This window comes from Apus apus, chromosome 4 (genome assembly GCF_020740795.1).
Source record: "Apus apus isolate bApuApu2 chromosome 4, bApuApu2.pri.cur, whole genome shotgun sequence".
NCBI lineage: Eukaryota > Metazoa > Chordata > Aves > Apodiformes > Apodidae > Apus > Apus apus.
In genome coordinates, this window is record NC_067285.1 from 39,337,934 (window position 1) to 39,358,504 (window position 20,571).

Sequence of the window (20,571 nt, forward strand, 5' to 3'; positions counted from 1 at the left end):
ATCCAAAAGAACTTTTTCTCCTGATTTCTCAGTCTTTAGCAGGTGTAGATGATTCCAAAGGAGTTTTAACTGAAAGTGAGTCCAATGAAGCCAGGAAAACTCCTGACACAGAACTGAACATTGTACCAGATGGTGATGAAGATGGTGTTGAGGAAGAGGAGGAGGAATATTTGGGTATGTGTTAAATCGCAGTGCATGATTCAATTAAAGCCTGTCTAGAGAAGCAGATGTGGAAGCACAGCAGCATTTTGTGCTTGTTTTCTTAAAGCAGGAAGTTCAAGCTCATCTGGCTTGCAAAGGAGTGCTGGTCTGTGTGGCAAGACTTAAAAAATTAAAGGTGTCCTGGACAAAACATAGTTGGACACCTGCCATGACCAGTGGGAATTATCAATGCTTAATAGGAGTAAAACTGCTCTGAGGGTGTGGAGGGGACCTGTTGATGCAGCAGAGGGAAAGGTGGTTCCTCCACTTTTGTTTGTTGTCCTGCCACTGCTGCTTCATGGCAGAATTCTTAAGAAGTTCTGGCTTGGGGCTGATCTTGACCTAGTACTTTGGAGCTGGCCCTGTGGAGACAAGGGGCTGAAATGTGGGGAGAAATACACCTTGAGTGGATTGGACTGTCAGGGTATGAAAGCTTTTGTCCCTGATGGTGTAAGTCAGGCTGTGGACCTTGTGTCTGGAAGCAAGAGCATCAGAGAGGGGAAGAGCTGCTTGCTGCTTCCAAGCAGAATGTGGGCTGCTGGGTGGTGAGGGATGGGCTTGGTGGTCCTGTGCTCAGCTGCTCTCCCTAAAGAGCAGCCAGGCTGTGGCAGGGTGTGTCTGCTGGCCTGGCCAGACCACAACTAGGTGGAAATGTGGTGCTTTCTACTCCTGAATGCTAGTGGACAATGACCAAGCTTGATGAGGTTTCTTCAGTCTTCACAGCAAGATCAGGATCACCTTGTAGGTTTCTTTTGGACCAAGACTTGGCCACTTGCAGTGTCAGTTACTGAGGGGTGGAACTTCAGGAGGGTTGTAAAGGCACGTCCAGTAAAACATCTCCAGGACTTTGAGCATGTTCCAATTCAAGCAGCTGTGCTTTACAGTGCCTATTGCTTGATCTTCTTCATCAAGCCATGTGTTCTCCTCCTCCTGGAGGGCCACTGAGCAGCCTGCTTGCTCTTCTAATCCTTCTAGCCTGTAAATACCTCGAGTTTGATGTCTCTTTTCACTGGGGTTGCCCAAATCTGAGGTCCTGGGCATCACTAATCATGAGCAGACACCTTTGTCAAGACAGGGATTCATCTTTTGGGAATTTGATCACAGAGGATGTTTTTTCCTCTCTCCCACTAAAGATCCATCGTTGCCAGAACCAAGTGAAAGCCACATCAGGTGTCTGAAGACATATTTTGGGCATTCTTCTTTTAAACTGTAAGTATATTCTGTTACACTGTACACTCCAGGATTAACTTTCCGTGCCTTCTTCCAGCTTGGATGATTTTTATTACTACTCTTAAAGCCACTGCCAAAAATCAGCAAGATCTAGACAGGCTGGAGGGCTGGGCAAAGAGGAACCTCATGAGCTTCAACAAGAATAAGTGTAGAGTCCTGCACCTGGGGAGAAGAACCACCATGCACAGGTATAGATTAGGGGTTGACCTGCTAGAGAGCTGCCCCATGGAGAAGGACCTTGGGGTCCTGGAGGACAAGAAGTGCTCCATGGGACAGCAATGTGCCCTTGTGGCCAAGAGAGCCAATAGAATCTAGGGATGTATTAAGGACAGTGTGGCCAGCAGGGCAAGGGAGGTTCTCCTTCCCCTTCTGCTCTGCCCTTGTAAGAGTGTTGTGCCCAGTTCTGGGCTCCCCAGTTCCAGAGGGACAGGGATCTACTGGAGAGAGTCCAAGGGAGGCTACAAGGATGATGAAGGGACTGGAACATCTGCTTGATGAGGAAAGGCTGAGAGACCTGGGGCTGTTCAGTCTGGAGAAGAGAAGACTGAGAAGGGACCTGATGAATGTCTATCAATATCTGCAGGGTGGGTGTCAGGAAGGGGCCAGTGTCTGTTCAGTGGTGCCTGTGACAGGACGAGGGGAAAGGGCACCAAGTGACAACACAGGAAGTTCCACCTCAAGATGAGGAGAAACTTGTTTGCTGTGAGGGTGACAGAGCCCTGGGACAGGCTGCCCAGAGAGGCTGTGGAGTCTCCTTCTCTGGAGACTTTCAAGACCCATCTGGACACGTTCCTGTGTGACCTGCCCTGGGTGTTCCTGCTGCAGCAGGGGGGTTGGACTCCATGATCTTCAGAGGTCCCTTCTAACCCCTGTGATTTTGTGAAACTAGGACCTGTGTGAAATCCCTAGGGGAAAAAAAAACCAGCCTTGACCACAACGAAGTGTCAAAACACATTTTGGAGTGTTACCTACAATGCTGTATGTAACTCACAGCAGAGGATGAGCTTCTTGAGTCTTCTGATGGCACCCCTGTGGTCAGAGCTTTGGTGTCTCCTGTCTAGTTCAGGTTGTCTCTTATGGGAGACACTTTTGTGATCTTCTGTGAGTGACAGCATCAAATGCTGCCTTAGTCCTGCTAGAGGTCCCTGGTGTGACACTGGTGGGACTGGCTGCAGGAGCACTGGAGTGGTTGCAGGGAGCAAAGCCCATGCTTGGGCAGCCTGGGGGGTTTCTGTAACCTGAGATGGAGCTGGATGTGCAGCTGCACACAACTTACACTTCATGCCTGGTGGCAAAAATTAAATGTTCCCCTCTGTTTAATTGAAAGGGTCCAGTGGAAAGTGATCAATTCTGTTTTAGAAGACAGAAGAGATAATCTCGTTGTCATGGCAACTGGTAAGTCACCTTTACATCCTAAGAAGCAGCGAAACAAATCTTTTCCATTTTGGGGACAGCAGGACTCAGTCTTGGAGGGTGTCCCTGTGGCTCCATGGAGCAGTGTTCCCTGGTGGAGGTGATGGGAGCCTGAGCCAGCCAAGCTGGCTGCTTGTCTGTCTGTCCTGGCCTTTGTCACTGACCTTGGTGTGGAGAAGGGTATCAGATGGATGCTGGCTGCCTTTACCTGTTGTCCCTCTGCTAGCAGAACAAACACCACTTCTGGTTTTTGGTCTCCACAAGGTGTTAGAAGTGTCTGGTTAGAGCTGCCTGGGAAGCTTGATGTTTCACTTCTGCTTTTTTCTTTCTTGAAGGCTATGGGAAAAGCTTGTGTTACCAGTTTCCTCCCGTGTACACTGGATGTACAGGAGTTGTTATCTGCCCTCTTATCTCCTTGATGGAGGACCAGGTGATGCAGCTGACGTAAGTAACACAGGCTTCCTGACCAGCTGCTGCTGCTGCATGGCCTGGAGAAACCCATCCATTCCTGCCTGTGGCACTTCTTGGGGTTCAGGGTTGCATCTTGGTGCAGCAAGCTGTTTGTGTGGCAGTTGTAAAGCAGGTCTTTCTCAAGGAACATGTGGAAACCCTGTAAAGGGCCTGAGGTCCCTGGGTTTCCCAGCTCCCTGAACTGTGGGCTGAAATTGCAAGGGACTTGTGCTGGTGGGTGGGGCCTTCCCAGGGCTTCTGGCTTGACAGGCAATTCAAAGGATCACAGACTGGTTTGGGTGGGAAGGGAGAGAAAAGATCATCCAGTCCCAACCCTCCTGCATGGGCAGGGACACCTCCCACCAGCCCAGGTTGCTCCAAGCCCCATCCAACCTGCCCTTCAACACTGCCAGGGATGGGGCAGCCACAGCTTCCCTGGGCAGCCTGGGCCAGGCTCTCACCACCCTCACACTCCAGAATTTCCTCCTCATGTCTCACCTCAATCTCCCTCTTCCTGTTTTAATCCATTCCCTCTTGTCCTCTCCCTCCCTGTCCTTGTCCCAAGCCCCTCCCCAGCTTTCCTGGAGCCCCTTCAGGCACTGGAAGGTGCTCTAAGGTCTCCCTGGAGCCTTCTCTTCTCCAGGCTGAACACCCCAACTCTCCCAGCCTGGCTCCAGAGCAGAGCTGCTCCAGCCCTCTGATCATCTCTGTGGCCTCCTCTGGACTCTCTCCAACAGCTCCATGTCCTTCCTGTGCTGAGGGCTCCAGAGCTGGGCACAGCACTGCAGGTGGGGTCTCACCAGAGCAGAGCAGAGGGGCAGAATCCCCTCCCTGGCCCTGCTGGCCAAGCTGCTTTTGCTGCAGCCCAGGACAGGGTTGGTTTCTGGGCTCCAGCACATGTTGCTGGCTCATGTTGAGCTTCTTGTCCAACATCACCCCCGAGTCCTTCTCCTCAGGGCTGTTCTCAGTCTGTTCACCCAAGGCTGTATTTGTGTTTGGGTGGAGAATTTTGTGCAGACCAAACAGCTGGAGGAGCTTCAGAAGCTGTTTCAGCCTGTGAGAGTTATGTCAAAACTTGGTAGGGCTTCCTTTGGGTCTGAGAAGTGACATCTGAACAACATGGATCTGGAAGCTGTAGGCCATGCAGATCAAAGTTATGGCAGTGGCTTTGAAGATGGTTGGTGTGGGAGGTCTCCCACCACTTGGCATCTTCACTTTTAAGATCTGATGAGTGAACTAGTGAATGACACTCTTCCATGAGCAGTTATTGGTGTCACCAAGATAATTCACTTTTGACATTCTTGTCATTGAAGCTGTGGGGGCCATGCTGAGTTCTCTAGCTCACTTCTGCCTTGTCCAACTTAGAAAGAACAGGTCTTTTGTGAAAGAGGGGATATGAAGACTTTATTTTTTTTTTTTTTGAGTAAGAAACATCAATTACCTGTGTTGTTTTCTGCTGCATATCATGACTGTGTGAGGATGAATGGCTGAACAGCCCAGGCTGGCTCCAGAGCCATCTCCTGGACTAGGTATTGATCAGGAGGGTGTCTCTATGTATTCAGCTGCTTCTTTGGCTCTTCTGCTGTTTCCTTCAGTGGGAAGGGTTTATTCACTGGCTTCTCACTGAGTCATTCATTTGGAAGGCTGAGGAGACTGAATTTCTACACCCTCATGCAACTCAGTAATTCCAGTATCTGAAGGGGCTCCAGGAAAGCTGGGGTAGGGCTTTTTCCACGGGTTTGTAGTGAGAGGACAAGGGGCAATGATCTGAAGCTTAAAGAGGGGAGATTCAGGTTGGACATTAAGAAATAGTTCTTTCCTTTGAGGGTGGTGAGATGCTGGGACAGGTTGCCCAGGGAGGTTGTGGAAGCCCCATCCCTGGAGGTGTTGAAGGGCAGGTTGGATGGGGCTTGGAGCAACCTGGGCTGGTGGGAGGTGTCCCTGCCCATGCAGGGGGTTGGAACTGGATGATCTTTGAGGTTCCTTCCAACCCAAACCATTGGGTGAATTTGGGTGAATTTGGGTGCAGTTCTGCCAAGGGCTGAAACCTGGAGGAGTGAGGGGGAAGAAGTTACCAAAACAAAGGGCTCTCATCAAATGCAGTGAATGACTTAAGAGAACAGGGTTGCAGAAAGAAGTCAGCTATGAAGTGGATGAGCTGGTCAGTGTAATATTTGCATCTGTCATCAAAATGCAGCCACCTGGTGGGCAGCCAGCAGCTGATCACAGATGGAAAGACAAGGCAGACAGTGGAAAAGGCCTTTATTTTTCTCCCACTGCTGGCCGCACTGATCAAGTGTGCGTGTTGGGGGGAAGGGGAAGAGCCATTTGGGTGGCAGGAGCAGCCACTGAGCACTCTTGCTCCTTCAGAAGGCTCTTTCCCAGAAGATCCTTGGAAGAAGGGGGTCTCTGACCTCCCAGCCTCCTGTTCCTGACTTGTGCTTTTCCTTTCTGCAGGATGTCAGGGGTTCCTGCTTGCTTGCTCGGTTCGGCTCAGTCGAGAAACATCAGAGACTGCATCAAAGAGTGAGTCCCTGGTGAAGCCTCCTGGGGCTGCAGGGTCTGACAGGGCTGTGCTGGACAGGTGGGATGTCTCCCTCCTCCCTGAAACTCTTGGTTCTGGCTCAGCCCAGGAGCCTGGAAGTCAGTGACACTGCCTTCACCCAGGCTGCAGCCACCCTCTTGTGCCTCTGGCTGGGGAGGTGGGGCTTGTTGACTCAGCTTTGAGGGGATTTAGACATGATTTTACACAGACCTGTATTTGTCACTAGGCCATGGCCACGGGTCTCCTGTCTGGTTCTAAAGCCTAGTCACTATCTCTGCTGCCTGTTCCTCTAAGGCTGTGGACTGCCTTGGTTTCCTACTGTTCTGGAATGCTTTCTGTGGTCTTCACTGCCTTCCTCTTGTTCCCTCTCCAGGAGCCTGTACTTGTTCTCCTTTGCATCTTCTAGACAACCATGGTTATGTTCAATTTGGTCAAGTTGGCTGGGTTTTTTCCTTCTGTGACAGTCTATTTTCTTGCTGTTTCAGGGGTCAGTACAGAGTCATATACATGACTCCAGAATTTTGTTCAGCCAACTTGGAGCTACTTCAGGATCTTCACCAAACTATTGGTGAGTTGGGATTGCAGTTACGGGTGAGCTGGTAGGCAGCTTAAATTCAGATTTGTTTTACATCTTTTGCATGCTTGAACATTTCTCACCAGTTTCTCACCACTGGTGAGCTCAGAGACTAGGGTAGTGACTGCCAATAAATGGTGCCAGAAGATCCTGTTGTTGATGGAAAAATAAAATTGTACATGAGTGGTGTCTTCAGCATGAGAACATCAGACAAGTTACCAGGAACAGAGATGTTAAAATACTTTAAATCACAGGAGTGAAATGTATATCACTGAATATTTTAGCCTTTTAAGTATCTGAACATCTCTGATCTTAGGCTGCAACAATGAAATTGTTTTGAAACACTCAAAGTGCCTCTTACAGATCTTCTTTTCAAAGATGATACATCTTAGAGTAGGAAAAATTCAAGGCACGTAAACCTCAAGCATGTTGTAACTGAAACTGAGTTTAATTCTGTAGGCAAGGAGGACAATCTAGGTGGAAGACACCCCATCTGAATTTCTGGAGCCCCCAAAAGCTGTATGTTTGACCTCTCTGACACTCTGAAAATAGAGATTAGAATGGGCCATCTGTAGTCATGTTGAGGGGGTTTTCTGAGTCAAAAACCAGAAGGTTATTTTCCGTGGGCATCTCCCCTCATTCTTCTGGACTTTCACTTAACTCTTTGGTGCAGACATGAGACACTGGCTTTGTTTTACAATCCAGAAGATGAAAGGAATGACATCTGTAATGGGCATTTGTGCCTGAAGCTTGGCAAGCAGGGGGTGGGAAGAGGTCCTGTCAGAGGCAGATGAAGATTTTGACCCATTGTGAGGGATGTTGGAGATGTGAAGCTTGGAGAAGGAAGCAGAGATGGTGGTGGAGGAAGTTTGGCAAAGTCCTTGGGCCTTTTTCCAAGAGAGTGTTATGGGAGTTGGTATAGGAAAAGATGTCCCTGGAGCCAAAATTTAGAGAGGCTGCTGGTGCCTTCTGAAGAAAGCTTGAAATGGAGCAGAGTGGAGAGCTGGCATGTTGTCCCTTGCCATCTTGGCTTGCCTTGGTCACGTTTCTGTGCTGTGGTTTTGTGCCCACCAGGTATCACCCTCCTAGCTGTTGATGAAGCTCATTGCATTTCTGAGTGGGGCCACGACTTCAGACACTCCTTTAGAAGTTTAGGCTCGTTGAAGAAGGCTCTCCCATCGGTGAGGTTTTGCTATGGTTGCTTCCCAAGGGAAAAGAAGGGTGCTGTCTCATTGGATTTGGTAGTTGGGAAGTACCAGATTTTTGATGTTGCTGCTTTGGGGTTGATGCAGTCTCCCTGCAAATGATTGAGCTTTGTGGGGTTTTATTCCCACATGCTTAAAGGAAGGAGATGATTAACATGGACTTACAGAAACTGCTGAAAATAAAATGACTTGGTTGGATCCTTATGCTGTGGAAGGTGATGACCCTAAGCTTCTTTTTTAATAGTGAGGCTTTTTGGTTTTCAAATGGGCTGGGTGAGTGGAAGAGCAAGGAACTATGATTTTTAGGCACTCTCAAGCATTTCTTGCAGAAGCTCAAAAAGTTTAGAGCTCAACTTCACATGCTGAGCTTGGAAGCTTCATCCTAGGCTCCCTAGATTGAGCTGGCCACGTAGTTGGACTTGACCTTCAAGGTCCCTTCCAACCAGGATGATTCTGTGATTCTGTGACCACATCAGGGAATTCCTGTGGACTTGTTGGAGATGGAACTAAAGCACACATTCAAATAAAACAGTGCTCTGTCCCCGACTCCTCTCCTGAGCAGTGTAAGCCAAAGTGGAACATGAACTACATTTTCCAATGGCTGAGCTGATCCAGTGATCATGAACAGATTAAAGGGCCCATTTACCTGCTATTTCAGCTTTAACTTGGGATTTTTTTTTGTTAAGAAAGTGTCAGTGAGAGCTCTGGATCTTTTTTATTCTTACTCCTTGCAGGTTCCCATTGTTGCTTTAACTGCAACTGCAAGTCCATCCATCAGAGGAGACATCCTGAGCTGCCTGAACCTGAAGAATCCTCAGGTCACCTGCACCAGTTTTGACAGGCCCAACCTGTTCCTAGAAGTGGGACGACAAAGTGGAGATCTCCTTAGAGATTTGAAGCAGTTCCTGGCTAGGAAAGGAAGGTAAGGATTGAAGCCTGTTGTCTGGTGGTCCCTCAGACCCACATTGGTGTCCCTGTAGTGTGTCCCAGTCTAGAAGTGATCTGGGGAGGAGGAAGCTGGGCCTTCTCTGGAGCTTGGCTCTGACATCATGCTGGTCACTTGCATCTTGTGTTGCCCACTCCTCTCCCAGTTTAAAAGGGCTTTTGAGGCAATGAGCCATGGACTCTGGCTGTTGGCATGTCATTTGCTCCTCAGAGGACCTGCTGGCACCAGCAGCTTGAGTGATTATGATGGATTGGCTAGTGGGTAACTTCCCAGACAGAATTGTCCAAAATACGTGCAAATCCTTTGTCGATCTGCAGTTAACACCATTTTTTTAAAAGAAAGCTCATCTGAGCAGAAGAATTGCAGTCATTTTCTGTTAGGAGAGCTAGGGGTGTACCCATTCTGCTTTTGTTCTCCTTGTCACAAGCCACCATGTGTGCCTCTGCAGCAATGAAAAGGAATCTCTCACTGTTCATTTGTACCTCGTTATGTGAATTGAGACCTTTCCAAAGTGTCAGCTGGAAAAGCAGATTTCCTGATGACTTGAAGGAAGTTATCATGGAATCATGGACTGGTTTGGGTTGGAAGGGGCCTTCAAGATCATCCAGTTCCAACTCCCCTGCGTGGGCAGGGACACCTCCCACCAGCCCAGGTTGTTCCAAGCCCCATCCAACCTGCCCTTCAACACTGCCAGGGATGGGGCAGCCACAGCTTCCCTGGGCAGCCTGGGCCAGGCTCTCACCACCCTCACACTAAGGAATTTCCTCCTGATCTCTAACCTAAATCTCTCCTCTTTCAGTTTAAAACCATTACCCCTTGTCTTCCCAATTGGGAGCCCTAAAGACCCTGGAGACTAAAATCTTCAGTATTTTGGAAAATAACCCTAAAAGCCCCAGGTAATTTCCAAGTCCATTTTTCCAAAGGACAGACAGTTTGTGTACACAAGGACCAGTTAAAAACATGCTTCAATTTCTAAATCCCCACCAAGGAGAACTGCTGGAAAAGCTGCCTTGCCTTTTCAACTTGCAGGAGGGTGATTTCTTCTTTCTTGTGTCTTCACCTTCACAGCAGTTCTGTGTATGAGTTTGAAGGCCCCACAATCATCTACTGCCCTTCAAGAAAGGCCACAGAACAGATTGTGGCTGCCTTGCTGACACTTGGTGTGGCCTGTGCTGCATACCATGCTGGCATGGGTATCAAGCAAAGGAGAGACACCCACCACCAGTTCATGAGGGATGAAATTCAGGTACGTAGGAAACCAAGTACACTTGGTCCTCTTTATAACTGCAGAGTTTCTGGGAGGGGAAAGAATTGGGGCATGTGTTTCCCATTTACTCTGTCTCCAGAAGAAATTGCTGGTCTGTGCTGACAGGATTCCAGGCTTCTGTTTCAAATTCCTTTAGCTAGTCTTTTAAAAACACAGCAGCTGAGGAAAGCAGAGGTAGCTGGAATAATACCACATGTTCTGGGAGCTGATTTCTTCACAGACTGGTTTGGGTTGGAAGGGACCTTCAAGATCATCCAGTTCCAACCTCCTCCATGGGCAGGGACACCTCCCACCAACCCAGGCTGCTCCAAGCCCCATCCAACCTGCCCTTCAACACTGCCAGGGATGGGGCAACCACAGCTTCCCTGGGCAACCTGGGCCAGGGTCTCACTACCCTCACACTCAAGAATTTCCTCTTCATGTCTCACCTAAATCTCCCTCTTCTGGTTTTAATCCCTTCCCCCTTGTCCTCTCCCTCCCTGCCCTTGTCCCAAGTCCCTCCCCAGCTTTCCTGAAGCCCCTTCAGGCCCTGGAAGGTGCTCTAAGGTCTCCCTGGAGCCTTCTCTTCTCCAGGCTGAACACCCCAGCTCTCCCAGCCTGTCTCCAGAGCAGAGCTGCTCCAGCCCTCCCATCATCTCCATTACCTCCTCTGGACTCTTTCCAGGAGCTCCACCTCAAGTTGTAACCAAGTGCCTGAGCACCAATCCAGGCCTATTCTTGATGCTGCTTTCCAAATATTCAGCTTGTGGCTCCTGTTTCCTAGTGTGTGGTGGCTACAGTGGCCTTTGGGATGGGCATCAACAAAGCAGATATCCGGCTGGTGATTCATTACGGCGCCCCGAAGGAGATGGAGTCCTATTATCAGGAAATTGGGAGAGCTGGTCGTGATGGGCTTCCTGCCTCATGTCACGTCCTGTGGACTAAGACAGACCTGTTCTTTAACAGGTAAAGGGCTGGGGATGATTGCTTTGCCACAGGTAGCCAAAAGAGACCAAAAGGGAGCGGAGCGGGGTGGGTTTGGCTGCAGATGTGCTGTGTTTCTCAGGGTGGTTCCACATCCTTTCCTGCATACACGTAGTGCTAAGGAGATTCTCTTTTCTCTAGGAGATAATCCCCAAGTTCACTAATGGCAAGGAGTTTGTCCTTGTTTCTGTTCTGCTTTCTGGAGCTGCTTTCCAAGGCAGGCAGTGATGGAACCTGGTCGCTTGTCAATCATCTGACCTGTTCTCAGACCCACCTGGTGAGGTGCCAGATGGATCACCACCCTTTAAGAGTGTTGATGCTGTTGATTTCTCCCTCTGTTGTTTATCTATAAATAGAGAAATGCACACTTTCCTCTGGGTGGGCGAGTCCTGCTTGTAGAGGTCTGCTGGGATCTTTGCCCATAGCTTGTGTAGGATCACAGAAAGGTCTCAACTCAGTCATTTGAACTGGTCGCAGCAGACTGCCAGGGTTGGAAACCATAGACTTCCCTGCTTTTTTTTTTCTGCCAGGCAGGCAGAAACCTCAGCTCAACTATCGGGTCTGGTTTTAGTAGGATTTTTTTTTTTCCCCTAGCTGTTTCTGGTGAATTGGACCCAGCCAATCATCTGGCATGGTGCATTTTTGCTGTGGGACAGGAGGATATTGGACAATATCTCAGGCTCTTTTTCCCCTCTGGCTGACAGACACCTTCTCAACGAGATACGCAGCGAAAGCTTCCGCCTGTACAAACTGAAGATGTTGGCAAAAATAGAGGAGTACCTAGTGTCAAATGCCTGCAGGAGGAGGTGAGTACTGGAGTTGAATGCTTTGTCACCTCAGTCAGCTTTGACAAGAGCCACTGTGACTTGGTGGCAACGGGAGCTCGTGGCCAGAAGGCTTCTTATCCTCACCACGTGTTCTGCAGTTCAGCGTATTGATGCATCTACCTCAGGTGTTGCCTTATTTACTTGGCAAGAAACACAGGTGTTTTTTTTTTAATTTGGGGGAGTCAAAGCCAAATAATTGGCTCCCCAGTGGATTGATTAATGAGGGCTGATTTCAGCCCTGTTTTCTGCAATAGATTTAAGGTGTAAATTCCTAGTCTTGTCTTTTAATTCTGTACGTTCCCTCGGGCAGAATCATCCTGTCTCATTTTGAAGACAAACAGCTTCGAAAGGTTTCCTCTGGCATCATGGGCACAGAAGAATGCTGTGATAATTGCAGGTCCAGGTAAGCTTGTTTCCCTGGAGACTGATCCAAGAGGTTATGTTCTCTCAGGCTGACTTGCAAGGCAAATTATCTAAAAGAATTGACACTGGATGCATCTGATCTTGCAGATGTTCAGCCTGAAGTTTATCTTGGAAGAACCATCTCTGAACCTTCTCTTCAATAGTTGAGCCAGGAGGTGTCTGAGAGATGGAAGTCAGGCTGGGGGGAAAGCCTGTAAACAAAATAGGGTCACAGGTCCTAAAAGGGTTTAGAGCAGCACTCTTGACTGTGAAATAACTTCTGTTCATCAGTTGAAATCCTCTTTGATAATTAATCCCTAAAGAAAACATTTGCAAGTGGAGTGTGATACCATGTGTCTAATGTTAAATTGCTGGAGTGTTAAGGGAGTGGTTCTCCTGTTCCAGCCTGTGCTGACACAGATTCTTTCTAGCATTGCTAATCATCTCCAAGATGGGCTGGAGAGAAGCCAGGGGGTTGGTAGTCACACAGGTATGAGCAGAAACACCTTCCTCAGGCTCTCCTGTGTGCACATAGATGCTTTCCCTGAAGTTAGAACAAAGGATTCCTTGTTCTTGCTGGGAGCCTGGTGCTTCCTGAGCAGAGGTGAGATGCTGTGCTTTTTGCTTTCTGGCAAAAGGTTATCAATTCAGCTCCATTTCCTGTGTGCTCAAGGATTAGGAAGTCTTTCCCTAGCTTCCACTAAAGCTAACCAAGGAGATAATTTGAGAGATCATAATTTCCATCTTTTGCAGTCACATTGCTGTGCCAGAAAAGAGCCACATCGTGAATTTGTGTTGCAGAACTAAAATCATTTGAAATAGATCATTGTCCTGTTTCTCATCTTTAGGAGTCATTTGTGTTAGTAATTTTTTTCAGTGGGAAGGTCAGTAATAAACACATCACCAAACCCTAGGAAATCTTTAATGGGGTTGCTGTTTCCTTCTGGTTTTTTCCCCTTTGTTTGGTTTTTAAAAAGGCAACAAAACCTCTTTGCTATTAGGTGCAATTAAAGAAATGCCTCCTATGCCTGAACCAGTCCCAATATTCAGAAGAGTGCTGAGACAATCTTGTTCTGTCACAGCAAGTACCACCAAGAATTGCTTGGGGTTGCCCTGGGCAGCTATCTTAACCACAAGTGATTTTGACTTCTGGTCTCTTCTTGACATGAGAACATGCTGGATTGCTTTTATTAATGTCACCTGAAGGGTGTATTTTAATTAGTTACCACTTGAACAGACAATAGTTGAAAGAAGGGGGAGGGGACTTGATTTGTCTGTGTTTAAGGTTGGTTTTCTTTGTGTGTTTCAGAGCCTCTTGTGCTGTCTCCAGTGTCTCAGAGAGAGGTCTCCAGGACTTTGGGAAGCAAGCCTATCAGCTGCTGTCTGCAATCACTGCCCTGGATGAGAAGTTTGGAACTAAAATTCCCATTCTGTTTCTCCGAGGGTCTGTAAGTGATGATAAATCCTTGTATGTGTTTGGAAGAGTGGAGGGACTGTGAGAGTGTCCCTCTTAATGGATACACATACATGTTATAGTGTGTATCACACAATTATGTGTCTAGCACCTTTTTCTTGGAGAGCTGGGTATCAGTAGAGAGGTGAAGTCTAGGTGTCATGAAGCTGTTCAGTAGCACTTCCCATACAGCCCACTAGATTGTTGTCTTCAAAGGCAATGGCCATAAAAACAGGCCATCTCCTAAGCATGTTGGAATTAATCTTGTGCAGGTACAGCAGAGGAACAGGTTCTGCCTCCAAGCTCTTTCCATCTTAGTTCTGTTTTTCTCAACAGGACAATGTTCAACCCAAGTGCTCAGATGAGAAATTGTACCTGTTGTTTGCCTGGTGTGGAGCTGGCCTGTGTTTTGTGGGTTGGTTTGAGTTAATAGGATTACAGAATCACAGACTGGTTTGGGTTGGAAGGGACCTTCAAGATCACCTAGTTCCATCCCCCCTGCATGGGCAGGGACACCTCCCACCAGCCCAGGCTGCTCCAAGCCCCATCCAACCTGCCCTTCAACACTGCCAGGGATGGGGCAGCCACAGCTTCCCTGGGCAACCTGGGCCAGGGTCTCACCACCCTCACACTCCAGAATTCCCTCCTCATGTCTCACCTCAATCTCCCTCTTCCAGTTTTAATCCATTCCCTCTTGTCCTCTCCCTCCCTGTCCTTGTCCCAGGCCCCTCCCCAGCTTTCCTGGAGCCCCTTCAGGCCCTGGAAGGTGCTCTAAGGTCTCCCTGGAGCCTTCTCTTCTCCAGGCTGAACACCCCAGCTCTCCCAGCCTGTCTCCAGAGCAGAGCTGCTCCAGCTCTGATCACCTTTGTGGCCTCTGCTGGACCTGCTCTGACAGCTTCATGTCCTTTATGTTGGGGGCTTCAGAACTGGACACAGTACTCCAGAACTCTTCAGGCAGCATGAGTGAGGCCCTAGGGATGGTTGATGCTTTCACAATTGAGCTGCTGTGGGTGTGGTTATTGGAACGTGAGTTTCAGCAAAATATTGAGCCTTGTATCTTCACAGGAAAGTGCTTCTGTGGAGAAATGTTCTGGAGGACGAACTCTCAGATCTTCATCTTGCTGGTTGTGTTGGAGACTTCCTTCCAGCAGGACTGGAGCAGTCTGACCCAATTCTTTTTCCCTGATTTCAGGGCTCTCAGCGCTTGCCAGACAGATACCGGAGACACCCCCTCTTTGGCAGTGGGAGAGAGTGGCCAGAGAACTGGTGGAAATCCCTCTGCCAACAGCTGATAATGGAAGGGTTCCTTAGAGAAGTCACTAGGGATAACAAGTTTGCCACCCTATGTGTGCTTAACCAGAAGGTACTTCTGAATGAGGAACTCCCCTCTGTAGACATCTCTGAGTAATCCATAGCTAATAATCCACAGCTAAGCCACATGGTGTCTTTCTTACAGGGTAGAAACTGGCTGTTGAAAGCTGGATCTGCTTCCACTGCAAGTCTTCTGCTCCAGTCCAATGAAGACCTTACCTTGCACAGACCTGCTAGAAGGTAATGATAGTACATGTGTTGTCTTGAATGTTTCTTGATTCATTTAGCAGCAGGTCACCAGTTTTGGAAGTCTGCTTCTGGAGATGGCTTAGGCTGGACAGGAGACTTCTGCACTTGGTTTCTCCATCTAGAGTTTCCCCTTAGGCAGTATCATCATAAAAAAAGTCAGGGAAGGTGCCTGGAGAGACACTTCTGACTGCAGCTACAAAAGGTGACATAGAATCCTAGAATGCTTTGAGTTGGAAGAGCCTTCAAGATCACCTAGTTCCAGCCCACCTGCATGGGCAGGGACACCTCCCACCAGCCCAGGTTGCTCCAAGCCCCATCCAACCTGCCCTTCAACACTGCCAGGGATGGGGCAGCCACAGCTTCCCTGGGCAACCTGGGCCAGGGTCTCACCTTAGGGGGGAAAAAAAAGACCTTTTGGTTTCCCAAAGCTCTCCCTGTACCAAGTTCCAATCAGCTGGCTTATCAAAATGGGGTTTGTTTGTTGTTTTTAGTGGCAGTGCCACTGCACAAATGACTGGGTCTGATTTGCTGGAGATGTAATTAATTTTCATTGCATTGCAGCAGCAAACCTGCAGCTGTCCTCTCAACACAGGGTTCCCCAGGCACCAAAGGGAAAACACAGTCCCCAGTCAAGCAGGTCTGTATGAGCACAACTCCTCTTGCACACCCTTGCTCCTGTTTAAAAAAAAAATACCTTGCAAATCTTATCTTGGTGTCACTGATTCATATTTTCCTGCTAACAGCAACTTCAGTGGAAGGGCTGCTAAATCAGCTTCCCCCCCCCCCCTTTCTTTTTAGATGTCTCTGTATGAAATGTTTTCATATGAGAGAAAACCTAGAACTTCTCCAAGAAGCAGTAACAGGTAAGAGTATTTGAAATTAAACCCAAATGACCAAGTGAATAGGGGATACTGGTTGTGGGAAGATCCTTTAAACCAGCATTCTCCTAGCTGAAGTGATGGTAAAAATGCTGAATATGTTAAAAAAAAGCTTAAAGCTTGCTGCACCCTGCCAATATTTGCCAATATTTCAAAAATATTGAGCTATTCTAACATTTAACAGGCTTTGAAGTTGACAAGTTGGTGGGTAGTTGTAGTGTCCCAGGTGAAGGAAGCTTGATTAGTTGCTCTAAACTTACTGGTTTTACTTCAAACTCCAGTAAGAAAAACAGCAAATGGTGATAAAGCTGCAGCAATAGCAGGTTTCTAATGGGTGCTTTTACTGGTTTTTTAGTTTGTCTTCTATGTGATGGTTCATACTCATGGATTTTAACTTGGTGATAATTAAAACAAGAAGTGGATAATGATTGGGTTGGGTTTTTTCCAGTTGGCAAATACAATTCACAGGCCCCAAAGTGACCAAGCTGTGACTTGCTCTTCAAGCCAGCAGAACTGCCTGTGCCTTGTGCAGGGGCTGTGAGGGAGCCTAGAGGTTTCTGCCTCTCTCCACTAGTTTGGAGAAGACAGGTAAGTTGAGGCTCCCTGGGGGTACCTGTCCCTGTCTACATGGGCCCTGGTGCTGCTCTCTGGACATTGCTGGTGGTGTCCCAGCTAATTCTGCTGGCAGCACAGCAGCTGTGTCCTTGTCACTGATGCTTTTCAAGTCAGTAGCTCTCTTTGGCCAGGATAAAGGTTGCCAGCCATGGGGGAAGGTGTGAGGTGTTTCTTGTGAGGTCCTGTCAAAGTCATGAGTGGCAAGTGCTTGTAAGAACTTCCTTTTATGCACAGTTTGGGAATCCAGCTGGTGACAAGGGCAGCAAAGTCTGAGGAAATGGATCTAATGCAGGGCTTGTTTCCCACCATTTTTTTTAGTGCTGCAGAGTCCTCACCAGTGAAGCCTCCTTTGAAGCCCCCAGAATCTGTTGTTTCATCCCCAGAAAAAGAACTAGAGGTAAGTTCTTGGAAAGGGGAGGTGATCTGTGAGCTGTAATTGACCTGCAGCCCCCAGTCCTCCTGTGCTGGAGCAAGCTGGCCTGGGCAGCTGGTAATATCACCAAGATGTGTTGAACTCAAGTCCTCAAAGAGGATTTAAATACGTTAAGATGGATGATGTGGTCACTGTTTGTTTTTTTTATAATATATTAGTGGGAAGATGAGGGAGGTTAAACCTTTTCCTCTCATATTAATGTTTATCCAGAGCAGCTTCATGAGAACTTGGCTCTCTTCTTTCCAGACTGCTCTGTATGGCAAGTTGCTGACTGCTAGACAGAAGGTAGCTAATGAGAAGGCAGTTCCACCAGCTGTCTTGGCAACCAACAAGATCCTGGTGGAGATGGCCCAGAAAAGGTAAAGCCACCATGCACACATGTTGGACAAACTGAGAAGGTTGTAAGCCAAGTCACAAATCCCCTTTATGCTTTAGTTGGGAGAGCAGGCCTCATTGGCAGAGGAGCAGCTCTTTTCCTGAGGTTCTTTGTGGGCTCTAATACCCTTGTAGACCACTGACTGATGTGACTTAAGCAGTTATTGACATCAGACTTGCTGCTTCATTCTAGTTATCATTTAAAAACATGGAAATGACAACTTTGCCTGCCTTTGTGTCAAAACTTCTTGTTAGGCTGACCAGTCAGAGGAGGTTGAGAGACCTGCAGTGTCACAGAAGGAGCATGTACTTCTGCTGTAAGCATCTTATTGTTCTCAACTACTGAAAGGAGGGGGAAGTTCTTCTTCCCCCCCCACCCCACTCTTGGTATGAGAGGGCATTGTGGGGCACCTCAGTTGGTAATGCACCTCGGGTGCATTATCTGTGTATAATGCATCTCAGGTGCCTTCTCCAGCCACTAAAAGGCATTGGACAATCCTACTTTTGGCATCTTGTTCCATGGAAGGACTCTTGGCTTGGCTGCTCTTGGGAGGTAAAAGGAAATGAAGGTGTATGTGCTAAACTGATGCTCCAAAGGATTAACCAGCAAACAGGGACTTCTTGCTGTGGTCAGGCTGCTGTGGTTGAGATTCAGAAGATTCAGAAGCACAACCAACAGTCAGCTTGGTTACAGAGATGATGAGGGTACAGGAATAACACCTTTCAACTTGTAACTAGTAGACCTGTAGTCTGAGCATGTGTCATTCAGACTCTTGCCAAGACCTGGCACAGGACATTTCCAGAGCTCTTTATTCATCCCAAACCAGGCCTACAACTGTTGACAATCTGAAGAGAATTGATGGTGTATCTGAAGCAAAATCCATCCTGTTGGTCCCTCTCCTGGCTGAAATCAAGGACTTCTGCCAAGTGAATGGTTTGCAGGTATGACTTCAAGTGTCTGCTACTTTGGGAGAATCTTAAAGGCCCAATTTGGTCTGCAGCTGTCAGATGGCATCTTCAGAGGTTGCCCTTCTCACAGCTATGAGTGTGGCAGCAAAACCTGTGAGCCCTGTGTACAAACTGGCCTCCCAAACCTCCAAGTGCTCCTTGGCCATGACACTGGGGCCTGGCTGAGGTTCCAGGTTGATGTGGTCAGCGTGGAAGTCCAGGACATCTTGGTAAGGACCACCCATCCAGCCAGGAGGTGCCACATGCTTGAGAGCTTGTACCTAGTTACTGTGCTTTGGGGCTGCAGGTACCTAAATGTTCCTTCACCGTGGCATATGGACTGAGTAGACTTGGAGGGCAGGGCTTTGTTTCCTGAGTTTCTCCTTAGGAGACTGGCTGGAGATTTCCAGCTGTTGGGAAGACTCCTGTTAGTTCTCAGTTCATGTTCTTCAAGACTTGGTGTAGGAGTGGCTCCTTGTCAGCCACTATGGTGGGGTGCCATTGAGCAGAGGAGGAGGGGGACTACAAAGCTGTTTTGCTTTTTGGATCTTCATTTCTGTGTCAACCTACAGTGAAAGGGACTTAGCAAGTCTAGAGAGCAGGTGGAGCAGCAGTTCTGCTCCTCTGTAATGCTTGGGAAGCTCTGTGAGATCTTTCTGCTTCATGGAAAGCTATCAGGATCTAGGAATGGGGACCAACAGCATTCCTGTTAGGTGGTTCTTTCCCCAGTAAATCTGTCTGGAGCAAAAGATGAAAACAAAGGGAGTTGCCCACACTGAGCATGTGTCTGAACACCAGAGTTTGTTGGACACGAGTCTTGGGGCTGATTTTTTTGCACACCCCTTGGACAACCCCAGGCTTGTTTTATTAAGGTGAGAGAATGTGGGTGTCTATCTGGATCTTCTTTTTGATCTGGGGGGAAGATGGACTTGGGGTCAAAACAAGCTTCCATAGAGATGAATGACTCCAGTTGTGTTACTCTCTCAGATAACTTGGGAGAATGGGAGGATGGTCCTTTGGTTGTCACTAGGATTTAATGATTCTAAATCCTCTCACTTAGATGGACACATTTCCCTCATCTGGACCTAAAGATCAGAAAGGAACATCTCCCTGGCAGCAAACTGGAGCCCTCACTCCCTCAGAGCATGTCACCTATGTTCTATTCCAAGAGAAGAATCTCTCTGTGGTAAGCTCTTCCCTGAGGAAGTCCCTTCCTTTTTGGAAACTAACAGTGGGGAAGCTTTGTCTAGAAGAGTTGGGAGGGTTTGCAAGTTCTCTTAAATCCTCTGCCCAGTGCTGGGGCAGGGTTGCTTGAAGCCACTGAGGCTTTCCTGGCAATGGTAGCTCGTCTGACTTAGCTCTGGACAAGGAAATGAAGGGTGGGGGAGTCACCATCCTTGGGGGTACTGAAGAAACATGGAGGTGTAACACTTCAGGGCAGGCTTTAGCAGGTGTTTGCTGGTGGAGTGTGTGTGGTTGTGTTTGTTAGGGGGGTTTGTGTGGATGGTGGGACTGGGTGATCTCAGAGGTCCTTTCCCACCATGATTTCAGCCACTTCTGCTGTCTCAGTCCCTTCTGTCTCTGTTTCCCTAGAGGACTATAAGTGAGAGCAGATCTCTGCCCCTTTCTGAGGTGGGCACTCACCTGCTCCAGGCCATGAAAGCTGGCTACCCTGTGCACCTGGAGAGAGCAGGTTTGACTCCTGAAGTTCACCAAATCATCTCCAATGTTATCTGCAATCCTCCCATTGACTCAGGTGAGCACCACAGCCCTTACCTGAAGCTTCACATGACAGGCCCATACAGGTGAAGGGAACCAAAAACTGACAGCTCAGCTGCTACTGTAGGTAGAACCCATGTTTTCTGGAAGGCCTGGGGCAAGGCAAGGTCATTGCTTTCCTTGCAAGGTCATCTTGTGTAAGAAGGCAGTTGTGGTCCATTAATTAGCAAAGGAAGGTACTTCTTCATGACCCCTCTCACTCACTGGGCTGGCTGTTGAAAAGCTTCAGGCATCATTCTTAAATATGTCACTTACCCAAGTGGTTTTGGATAAAACTTCAGCCTTGACAGAGTCTTCCTTCAAGCACTGACACCTACAGACAATACACTGGATAGAAGCTGTAGAACTTCCCCAGTGCAACTTTCCTGCAAGACATTTGGTGATGATGGGGAGGCTGAGAAGTGCAGGAGAAGCAGCTCTTCCTCATGTGGTGCCACAGGCTAGTGGAGAGGCTGAAGATGTGGCTCTGAGGGTTACACTTCAGTCTTGCCCAATATTTTTGACTTC

At 48.2% G+C, this 20,571-nt stretch overlaps 1 protein-coding gene across 9 annotated transcripts in view; it reads left to right on the forward strand.

The window, feature by feature from the left end:
- The window catches only part of WRN (WRN RecQ like helicase), a 128,795-nt gene that overhangs the window by 18,857 nt on the left and 89,367 nt on the right, over window positions 1–20,571 (forward strand). For 6 of the 9 annotated variants that reach the window (XM_051619461.1, XM_051619467.1, XM_051619462.1 and 3 more), the window contains 22 exons: window positions 33–174; window positions 1,335–1,410; window positions 2,759–2,826; window positions 3,180–3,288; window positions 5,752–5,820; window positions 6,325–6,407; window positions 7,488–7,594; window positions 8,353–8,540; window positions 9,633–9,810; window positions 10,595–10,776; window positions 11,499–11,600; window positions 11,932–12,024; window positions 13,333–13,471; window positions 14,669–14,839; window positions 14,933–15,027; window positions 15,598–15,673; window positions 15,835–15,899; window positions 16,848–16,926; window positions 17,209–17,321; window positions 18,165–18,279; window positions 19,346–19,471; window positions 19,879–20,041. In XM_051619461.1, coding sequence (XP_051475421.1) covers window positions 33–174; window positions 1,335–1,410; window positions 2,759–2,826; window positions 3,180–3,288; window positions 5,752–5,820; window positions 6,325–6,407; window positions 7,488–7,594; window positions 8,353–8,540; window positions 9,633–9,810; window positions 10,595–10,776; window positions 11,499–11,600; window positions 11,932–12,024; window positions 13,333–13,471; window positions 14,669–14,839; window positions 14,933–15,027; window positions 15,598–15,673; window positions 15,835–15,899; window positions 16,848–16,926; window positions 17,209–17,321; window positions 18,165–18,279; window positions 19,346–19,471; window positions 19,879–20,041 — 2,539 coding nt within the window. Of the gene's footprint in view, window positions 1–32; window positions 175–1,334; window positions 1,411–2,758; window positions 2,827–3,179; window positions 3,289–5,751; window positions 5,821–6,324; window positions 6,408–7,487; window positions 7,595–8,352; window positions 8,541–9,632; window positions 9,811–10,594; window positions 10,777–11,498; window positions 11,601–11,931; window positions 12,025–13,332; window positions 13,472–14,668; window positions 14,840–14,932; window positions 15,028–15,597; window positions 15,674–15,834; window positions 15,900–16,847; window positions 16,927–17,208; window positions 17,322–17,592; window positions 17,655–18,164; window positions 18,280–19,345; window positions 19,472–19,878; window positions 20,042–20,571 lie in introns of those variants that run through there. The other 3 variants (XM_051619460.1, XM_051619459.1, XM_051619466.1) reach the window with 3 other exon arrangements.